Here is a 10,655-nt window from a genome sequence, read left to right as displayed (position 1 = left end):
CAGTTACCTACTCAGTGGAAATGCAGATATTGATCGTAGGCCTGAACAGAACCAATTAATAACCTATCAGACTCACCTGGCTGTAGTGGGACTTCTTCCTGTCTATCTTGGACTCTGGGTCGATCTGGACCTGAGTCAGCATGGAGTTGTCTAAAGTTTTTGACCTGCAGAGATTAGCAGAGAGAATTATTACCCAATATAAAAAAATATAGTTTTATTCCTCCATACATGACTCTTCACTTCCAACAATGCTAATTTAATGCTAATTTGGTTTATAGGTTAAAATAAAAATATATCTACTTTAAATACACATTAACATAAATCCAGCATGGCGTGTTGGACTCACCTCTGCTAATGAGCTAATTGCGACGCCAACACTACCTTTAGTGTTTGTGATAACTTTGAAATATTTAGCCATCTTAGCATTAGCTTATGCTAATAAATGTGTTTTTAATGGGGTTTAGTGTTAGCGGATAAATGTTTTTGATTACTGCTTTAGGTTTGGGCTCAGTTGGTGTAGCGCCCACATGCTAACCTATTAGCATTATTGCCTAATAGGCAATAATACACAGATATAAATATAATAGTCATATTTATATCTGTGTATTGATCTCCTTCAAAGCTACATAAGCTGGCCAGCTGCTCATTACCTCAGTCTTTCAGAACATTTGTTTCAGTCCAAAGTCCAAGATCTGTGTCTTTTCCATATTTTATTGCAAAAATGCTAAATTATAACTTAGCCAATATGCTATGAGGCTAACACTGTGGATGCTAATGAATAAAAAACTAGAAGAATTTATATATATATATAATTTTGCAATATTGGGGATCCCTGCTCTGTCCCCCAAGTATGTTTAATTAAATTTAAATAAATTTAATTTAATAACCCATAGTGGATACCTGACCAGCTGCGGTTTCTTCCTGCCTGTCGGCTCTAGTTGCTCCTGATATGCAGCCTGCAGTGATTCTCCCACCATCCTGCTGATTTTCTGATGCTCCTCCATCACATCTTCATCATCAGAACTGGACATAAACGAAACAATAAAAGCAGAAAATATTAACCTGCAAAGAGCCGTTCATCATGCAGCTTTTATGCTACTGTCCACTTTAACTCACCAATCAGCCTGGGTTCATTTTAAGATTCTGTGTTTTTAAAGAACAAAGAATCTTTAAAAGCAACAGTTGCCCCCTGAGCAACTGTTGCTCCATGTTGCTCAGGGGGAGGGAGTGTTGCACAGTCAGCAGCTCAATGCATCGACTGGTTTTCTCAGGTTTAGTTTGTTTTGTTTTTACCAGTTTGAATAATAAATGGAATTTAAACTGGAATGCAGGTAAACTGGAATTCAGGTTTACCTGCAGCTGAATAAATAATTAATTCGCCTGGCAGCAACTAACGGCTGCAACATGAATCCTCAGAGTGGATCCTGAGTCATGTTTAAGACGCTCAAAGCAAACAGGTTTTGTTCCTCAGCAGGTTTTAAACTCATTTAGTTTTTATTTTGATTTTTCTTAGTGAAATTAATGATGTTTTCTGTGGATTTTCTATATTTTAAAATGTCACGACTTTCAAAATCTTTTATTTTTATCTACAGTTTTGATGAAAAGTAAAAACTTTGAGTGTTAAACTTTCATAGATCAGATTTCTGTCTGATCTTTGCTCTGCAGGAAAAACCAGAGATGGTCCTGGAAGAGGTTCCACCTGGAGGACGGTTTGGTCCACTCATCTTTATGGTTGTGTTCTTCAGAAAAAATGGAGTGAAGAAGGAAAGAAGGACAGCAGAACTAATAAAACATCAATAAAAAAGTTAAAACAGCAAAAAAACGGAAAGAAAAAAATGATAAGAATGCGAAAATAACAAAAAGAATTAATAATCTAAAAAAGGAATAAAAAACAAAGAAGGAAAAAGTAAGAAAATCAATAGAAAAAAACAAATAAAAGAAAAAGGAAGGAAAAATAAAAAACTTAAAAAACACAAAGAAAAATTAATAAAAAATAAAAGAAAATAATAATGAAACAAATAAAAAATAAAAATGCAATGAATATAAATAAAACATCAACAAAATGTAAGACAATGAAATTGTAAAATATGTCAATTTTTAATATTACAAAATAAGTGAATAAAAAATAAAAATAATTTGGAAAATGAAATAAAAAAAAAAATATATATATATACAATAAAAAAAATCCAAAACATAATTAAGAATTTTAAATATATGCATATAGAAAACAATAATAAGGAACTGTGAGGAAGCCCAAATGGACCCGAATGTTTTACTGCTGGTTCCAGAGAAAATGGTTTTGCTCCGTTTTGCTCTGGGATAAAAATCTGAAGGCTCCAACCAGCTGCTGCCACTGCTGAGCCGGTTCTGCCCTGGCGGCAGCAGGACTCTGTTGGACCAACTGGATCTCCCTTTGTTGCTGCTCTCAGCCTGAACTCCCTGATGCTGCTGCTGCTTCTCAGTGGAGGTGATCATCAGTTCATGCAACAATAGTGAAATGTGTTTGTCTTCAGTGTTTTCTGTTGACAGGGAGATTTCCTTCCTACTGTCTCCACATGCTTTATTTAGAATGAGAGATTGTTGCAGAATTAACATGTTAATCTAATCAGCACTGTTGCTCCATGTTGCTCAGGGGGAGGGATTGTTGCACAGTCAGCAGCTCGATGCACCGACTGGTTTTCTCAGGTTTTGTTTGTTTTGTTTTTACCAGTTTGAATAATAAATGGAATTTAAACTGGAATGCAGGTAAAATGTCTCTGCATACGAGTTTATGATTGGATTGGATTATTCTAATTCAGAATAAATAAACTGAATTGATGCCATAAAATAACATCTGAAAACTGCAACAAAATGTGAAACTATGAGAAATTTCTGCACACAAACTGAACCGGCAAAGTTTGCAACATGTATTTTTTCTTGTTCATTTTGTGAAAAGAAGTTTTTAAGCTGCTGAATTATCTTTATAATCATAAGTTATTTGTTGCAGCTCTGTTAATGTCTGCAGCTTTATCGAAGAAATTAAATTTACAAAGTTTAAATTCAGATCAAAATCAGGATATTTTCTGCAACAGCTTCCAAAGTGAAAGTCTTGGTTCACTTTCTATCAAGTGAACCAAGACTTGGTTCACTTGATAGAACCAAGTTCTATCAAGTGATAGAACTTGATAGAACTTGACTTTCTGCTAATTTTTCTATTATTTTCTTAGTGTCTGCCTAATATTCCGTTGTTATAAGTGAAATAATACAACTTTTCTCCAGAAGTAGAAGCAGCTTCTACAGAACTCCAACTGTACTTTCCAAATGGACTCATTACACACTTACATTTTTAACGCCATGAAGCAGAGATAATAACGGTACATCAGCTGTTCCTGTGTGTTTGCTCTCCTGAACTCACTGATAATCTCGGCCTTGCTTGGCGGCTCCTCTGCCACTCGTCCTGACATCGTCCTGAGACGTCTGCTGCTCCACGCATTCCTCCGTCATCTCAGCCTGGATGTCCTGCTTCCTGCCGCCGAGCCGTAAGGTGAGTCGAGACTCTACCTGCACCCCTCCGTCTCACATGTCCCGGCCAATCAGGCTGCAGGATGAGGTGGTGCGTAAGAGTGCGCGCGCGTGTGTGTATGTTTAAACCTTTGATCGGTGACATTTCACCCTGCAGTGTTTGGAAACTAAAGCTTCATCTTTTTAAAAAGTGGGCAGCCTGGAGGTGAAGAGGGGAAACACAGCAAAGCTGCTTCCTCTTCCTCAAATTCCAGCAACAACAAAACATTTCACACACAAACAGGCTGAAATCTGGACCACATATTGCAGACACAGATGGGGAAAAAAGAGGACTACCTTTCTGCCAAAAAGCTTTTTCTAGATTTTCTAAAAAAAAAAAAAAAAAAGAACATTTCTGAGCTCCAAAAGTGAAAACTTTGCCACAAAATCTGTGAAATTTTTATTCCCAGAAATTATATGCAGAATTTTTTGAATTTTTTAGTTTCAAAAGACAAAAACTTACTAGAAACAAAATCAGAACATTTTAGATTAGTCCTAGAAACCTCAGAAATTTTATACAGAAGCCTTGAAAATGTTTTCAGCTCCAAAAGTAAAAAAAAAAAAAATTGCTTGAAAAAAAAACTTTAAAATATTTAGATTAATCTCAGAAATATTCTAGAAAAAAAAACTTAATTTCTGAGCTCTAAAATCAAAAAAATTGTAAGTAAAAACTCAGAAATTTTTAGATTAATTTGAAGTTTTCGAGAAAAAACCATGAAATTTCTGAGCTGAGTTGAAACTTTGTGTGGATCAGCTGCAAAAACTCTCAGACCAGAACTGAAGAGCAGAAATAAAACCTGTTGTTGACTGGTGGATTTTTTTAGCTTCTGTTTATTTACGGTCTGATGGACGAACTTCAGCCCCTCACAGATTCAACCTGATGCACTTTGAAACACAAACAGAGACGAACCTGAAGCCAAATCTTTACTCCACAATATTTTGAATGGAGCCTGAAACATAAAATCTCCTTCAGATTTTTCCTGCATTTCTGCTGCCAGAAGGAAGCGACGATTTCTGCACATCTGCTCCTCTTTTCTGCTGATTAAACTGGTAGATTTTTGCTGTTCTCCTCCACAGATTCACCTTCACATCCTGCCCATCATCCTCCAACCACTTCCTGTCTTCTTCTTCATTTCTGCCAGTAGTAACATCCGGTTGTTGACCATGTGACTCGTGTGATATGAAACAAGCGTTTTCAGTTCAGATTTGCAAAATAAACCAATTTCAATCTTAGTGCAGGTTTTTTTTTTAAACTGCTGTGTTTCCCTTCAGAAAATTTATTTTCAAAATGTTAAACTGTGTAATTATCTGGCCAATAGAAACGCAGCTGCTGTTCTGGCCTGATTGAAGCTTTTCAGGCTCAGAAAACTTTTGGGAAACAAACTTCCTGCAGAAAAAGTTTGATAAACACATTTGTTCGCTGCAGAAGGTTTTGATCAGTAAATGTTTTGTGGATCAGCTCATGTTGCACCATAACGCATCAGGAACTCTGTTCCAGAACGCGGCGTGCCGGCTCAGCCTGAGGTAAACATGGCGGGGCATGTAGGTGGATGACCCTTCACCCCGACCCCTCAGACTATCTGCTGCTCTGTTTGTTTGCTTTGATAGCTGCTCCATTTGCTGCTGCCCTAATTATCAGGTTGCTGTTTCTATGCTGCAATAGGCTGAAGCTGCTGGACAAACTCACCACTCCTCCTCACGTTCTTCTCCTACTACTCTCCGTTTTTTGCTGGTATTTCTGGCGATCTGTTTGGCTGTGAAACTGTGATCAGTTCTTCTCTTTCTTTTTTGTATCTCAGTTCAGTCCCAGGGGGAAATGTTTTGCATTTTAAGCACAAAGAACAACATAAAAATACATGAACAATATCAAAAACAGACAAAACACATATTTATTAATATATAAAACTGAATTATAATTATAACAAGTGAAACCTTTGCCCTCTCCTCTCTGTCTGCAGACAGTCAAATTTCTTTTAAGTTATAACTGATTGAGCGTTTTTATAACAACTGAACTATCATAGTTACTTGATTATACTCTAAAATAGGATTATGTGTCTTGAGAACACATGGTACCGCTACTTTAAGAGGGTTGTATTATTATAAAATCATCTTTTCTGAGCTTTATGTCATGCTGTAATGTTGCTTGATTGATTTCTCTTCCGTTTCCTGAGTTGCTGAGTGATACGTCTACATGGAGCCGACACTAACTAAACAGAATCAGGTGAACTGACCGGTTCTCCTAAACCGGTTGGTTTCCACACAGAATGAAACCGACTGTTTCGCAACAACCTGCAGCTTTAAAGGAGCAGCAATGAGGAAGAGATGAGACTCTTCCTCATTGCTGGACCAGTGATGAGCAACAATCTGACCTGGTCATGTCCTTGGATCCAGCTACATGCTCTTCAGCTTTGGAGGCAGAAACCGCTGCTGAGCATCATCCAGACTGTTTGCCTTACGGTTCCTGTCTCACCTGATAATGTTGTGCCCACTGGAGACCGTACTGTTGTTGACGGGGCGGTGGGGAACCACACTAGATCAGGGCTGGGAAGGTAACTTATGATGCACCAGAAAACAGAAAAGGTTTGAGTCTTGGAGTGAAGAGAGAGTTTTTTTTATTGTACTTGTAATAGAAAAATGTGTTTTAGAACAAACAAGGTGCTTTTGTTTTCATTTGTCTGTATCAGGATGGCATATGGCTGTAATTTGGTAAAATACGTAATGGGCATATTTTGTTTTTTATGCTTCCCACATGTGTGATGAACCAAACAAATTTATTGATTCTTTTTTGAGAATCAGAAGTTACTGATTCTTTTGCGAATAGTCGTCTGACTGGATGTTCTTTGTAACTGTATCACCTGGAATTTGCTGAGCAGATTCATCACATCTCAGTGGCTCTGGATATGCTATTGGAAACTCTCCAGAATGTTCAATGTGTTTTTGTTCTCTTTTCCTCTTCTGGTTGCTGTGGTGTATCTGGCTTGTTTTTTTAGTGGGGGTGTTGCTTTTGTTTGTGATATGTGTTTATTTCGGGGTGCAAGTGGAATTCGGAGGGGGATGTAACAGTGTTTAGGTTGTAGAATCCCACTTGCTTTATGTCTCAGTGTAATGGGGAAATAGCGCCCCCTCTCTGTGTGGCTGGTTATGCTGCTGGCTCCTGTACTCAGGGCCAGTCTGTGAAAGCTACACAAGAGGCGAGTTGCATTCTTCAGCACACAGTAGAAAAGTGTTAGCAACAGATAAACATAAATTTAACTATCTAAGACAAATAGAGTGTTTACTAAATGTCTGCCTGGCACCAATTTTTGTACTTTTAGTTCTGTTAATATTATAAAACTCTTCATGTGCTAAGTTAAAAGCTAACAACGCTCTGTTGTAGTGTGCTGAGTGAAGCTGAGCCGTTGCACTGATTCAAACCCGACATGTTCTCATTCAGGAAATAAACTGCAGATCACCCAGAAACTCCTTGTCTTCATTAAAAACCTACACAATACAGAGTGGAGGGGTCACTTGGACCGGCCCGGTTCAGTGGAGTGAAGCAGAACCCGGTTACACCGTGATTGGTTGTTTCTGACTGGAATCGGTGTGTTACTGCAGACGGCTGCAGCAGCACAGGGAGGAGGTGGAGGAAGTTTGTGTCAAAAGTGTTTCTCCTTGAACATTTTCACAAGAACTCTTTGAAAGTGACTAAACCACGTTACTAAGCAACGCCTTTTCCTGATCAAAGACCCAATAATTACCTATTTNGTGGTACCTTGGTGTCTTTGCCAAAAACCTTGGAGTGGAAGCAGATCCAGTGATCGGAGACGAACATCCGGCCCTGGTACAGGATGTCTTTCTGCAGGGCGCAGGTGTAACCTGGCAGGCAGGTGAGTGACTCAGTTAGCAGCTGAGCAGCCTCATATGTAATATAATATTTAAAACAGGGAATATTTCAGCTGTTTCACGTCATCCTGGATCAATAAAGTGGAATCAGACGTTCAGGTCTGACTTGAGGTTCATTTAAGGTGGAGCAGAGAGTTGTGACCGTTCAGACTCACTCTGTCGGAGCTGCTCCTCTTTGCTGATCTCCTTAAATATTTTATGGTACTGACTGTTGCTCTTGGAAAGCTGCAACAAAGAAAACAGCGCTGAGAGCTGACCGAGCGGCTTCCTGTCTAAACTTCACTGAGAAATAAAAAATAATATCACTGAAACACAAAACTGGAAGGAAAAAAATTATAAAAATAACAGAAATTGAAAAGTTTTTACTGATGAATTGGTTAAATATTTTAGTTTTGCTTTAACTGCCAGAAATCAATCCATCCATCCATCCATCCATCCATCCATCCATCCATTCATTTGCTCTTTTCCATCTTATGTGATCACTTGTTCTTTGCTTGATCTATTCCAACATCATTCCAGTTGGTTTGTGTGACGACATTTTAACATTTTGTAAGTTTTATGAAATTCCATGTTATTTATTAATCTTCTTGGAGCAGAAAACGGAGCACTGTTGTGTCTTCAAGGTCTTCCACTATCAGTAGGTCTGTTGTATTTAGTTACACGCCTGAAACACACACACACACACACACACACACACACACTTTTTGATCTCATTCCAGTGACTCGACGTTTTTAGACACTGGCCACTTACATTGTCCCTAAGAAAAAATAGCACCCCTACATTTATAAAAATATAATTTATTTGGGTAGAGAACCTTTTCTTCACTAAGAGAAAACCTTTTAATAAATGGTTCATGAAAATGTTCTGGAGAGACAATATTAATGCAGAAAGAAATGTCTGCAATTCATTACTTGATTGATTAGTCATTAAAAACTCTGCTGCTCCATCATCCTTCTACTACTTCCTCTCGTCTTCTTTGTGGTTTCTGCCAGTGGTAACATCCTGTTGTTGATCATGTGATGCAAAAAAAGTGTTTCCATTGTAGTTTTGTGAAATAAACCAATTTTGGAAAAAAAAAAAATCCTAGCAACAAAACTTTTATTCAAAAAACTTGAGATTTTTTCTACATTTTCTTTTTCCCTTTAGGCAAATTTATTTTCGAAATGTCAAATTACACAGTTACCTACTCAGTGGAAATGCAGATATTGATCGTAGGCCTGAACAGAACCAATTAATAACCTATCAGACTCACCTGGCTGTAGTGGGACTTCTTCCTGTCTATCTTGGACTCTGGGTCGATCTGGACCTGAGTCAGCATGGAGTTGTCTAAAGTTTTTGACCTGCAGAGATTAGCAGAGAGAATTATTACCCAATATAAAAAAATATAGTTTTATTCCTCCATACATGACTCTTCACTTCCAACAATGCTAATTTAATGCTAATTTGGTTTATAGGTTAAAATAAAAATATATCTACTTTAAATACACATTAACATAAATCCAGCATGGCGTGTTGGACTCACCTCTGCTAATGAGCTAATTGCGACGCCAACACTACCTTTAGTGTTTGTGATAACTTTGAAATATTTAGCCATCTTAGCATTAGATTATGCTAATAAATGTTTTTAATGGGGTTTAGTGTTAGCGGATAAATGTTTTTGATTACTGCTTTAGGTTTGGGCTCAGTTGGTGTAGCGCCCACATGCTAACCTATTAGCATTATTGCCTAATAGGCAATAATACACAGATATAAATATAATAGTCATATTTATATCTGTGTATTGATCTCCTTCAAAGCTACATAAGCTGGCCAGCTGCTCATTACCTCAGTCTTTCAGAACATTTGTTTCAGTCCAAAGTCCAAGATCTGTGTCTTTTCCATATTTTATTGCAAAAATGCTAAATTATAACTTAGCCAATATGCTATGAGGCTAACACTGTGGATGCTAATGAATAAAAAACTAGAAGAATTTATATATATATATAATTTTGCAATATTGGGGATCCCTGCTCTGTCCCCCAAGTATGTTTAATTAAATTTAAATAAATTTAATTTAATAACCCATAGTGGATACCTGACCAGCTGCGGTTTCTTCCTGCCTGTCGGCTCTAGTTGCTCCTGATCTGCAGCCTGCAGTGATTCTCCCACCATCCTGCTGATTTTCTGATGCTCCTCCATCACATCTTCATCATCAGAACTGGACATAAACGAAACAATAAAAGCAGAAAATATTAACCTGCAAAGAGCCGTTCATCATGCAGCTTTTATGCTACTGTCCACTTTAACTCACCAATCAGCCTGGGTTCATTTTAAGATTCTGTGTTTTTAAAGAACAAAGAATCTTTAAAAGCAACAGTTGCCCCCTGAGCAATTGTTGCACAGTGAGCAGCAAACAAAACCTGACTGGTTTTCTCAGGTTTTGTTTGTGTTGTTTTTACCAGTTTGAATAATAAATGGAATTTAAACTGGAATGCAGGTAAACTGGAATTCAGGTTTACCTGCAGCTGAATAAATAATTAATTTGCCTGGCAGCAACTAATGGCTGCAACATGAATCCTGGATTCATGTTGCAGCCATTCTCAGGATCCTGGAGTGGATCCTGAGTCATGTTTAAGACGCTCAAAGCAAACAGGTTTTGTTCCTCAGCAGGTTTTAAACTCATTTAGTTTTTATTTTGATTTTTCTTAGTGAAATTAATGATGTTTTCTGTGGATTTTCTATATTTCAAAATGTCACGACTTTCAAAATCTTTTATTTTTATCTACAGTTTTGATGAAAAGTAAAAACTTTGAGTGTTGAACTTTCATAGATCAGATTTCTGTCTGATCTTTGCTCTGCAGGAAAGACCAGAGATGGTCCTGGAAGAGGTTCCACCTGGAGGACGGTTTGGTCCACTCATCTTTATGGTTGTGTTCTTCAGAAAAAATGGAGTGAAGAAGGAAAGAAGGACAGCAGAACTAATAAAACATCAATAAAAAAGTTAAAACAGCAAAAAAACGGAAAGAAAAAAATGATAAGAATGCGAAAATAACAAAAAGAATTAATAATCTAAAAAAGGAATAAAAAACAAAGAAGGAAAAAGTAAGAAAATCAATAGAAAAAAACAAAAGAAAAAGGAAGGATAAATAAAAAACTTAAACACAAAGAAAAATTAACAAAAAAATAAAAGAAAATAATGAAACAAAGAAAAAAATAAAAATGCAATGAATATAAATAAAACATCAACAAAATG

At 37.1% G+C, this 10,655-nt stretch overlaps 1 protein-coding gene across 4 annotated transcripts in view; it reads right to left on the bottom strand.

Moving 5' to 3' along the window:
• The window catches only part of gramd2b (GRAM domain containing 2B), a 20,896-nt gene extending 11,253 nt beyond the window's left edge, over window positions 1-9,643 (bottom strand). For all 4 annotated transcript variants that reach the window (XM_016661278.1, XM_016661280.1, XM_016661281.1 and 1 more), the window contains exons 1-4: window positions 9,498-9,643; window positions 8,676-8,763; window positions 7,578-7,647; window positions 7,292-7,395 (exon numbers count right to left, since the gene is read on the bottom strand). In XM_016661278.1, the coding sequence (XP_016516764.1) occupies window positions 7,292-7,395; window positions 7,578-7,647; window positions 8,676-8,763; window positions 9,498-9,628 (393 nt within the window). In that variant the 5' untranslated portion in view covers window positions 9,629-9,643. The remainder of the gene's footprint in view (window positions 1-7,291; window positions 7,396-7,577; window positions 7,648-8,675; window positions 8,764-9,497) is intronic.
• Window positions 9,644-10,655: the final 1,012 nt, after the last annotated feature.

This window comes from Poecilia formosa, unplaced genomic scaffold (genome assembly GCF_000485575.1).
Source record: "Poecilia formosa unplaced genomic scaffold, Poecilia_formosa-5.1.2 Scaffold320, whole genome shotgun sequence".
Classification (NCBI taxonomy): Eukaryota; Metazoa; Chordata; class Actinopteri; order Cyprinodontiformes; family Poeciliidae; genus Poecilia; species Poecilia formosa.
Note: the sequence above shows the minus strand (reverse complement) of the source record. Positions and strands in the feature narration are given on the sequence as shown.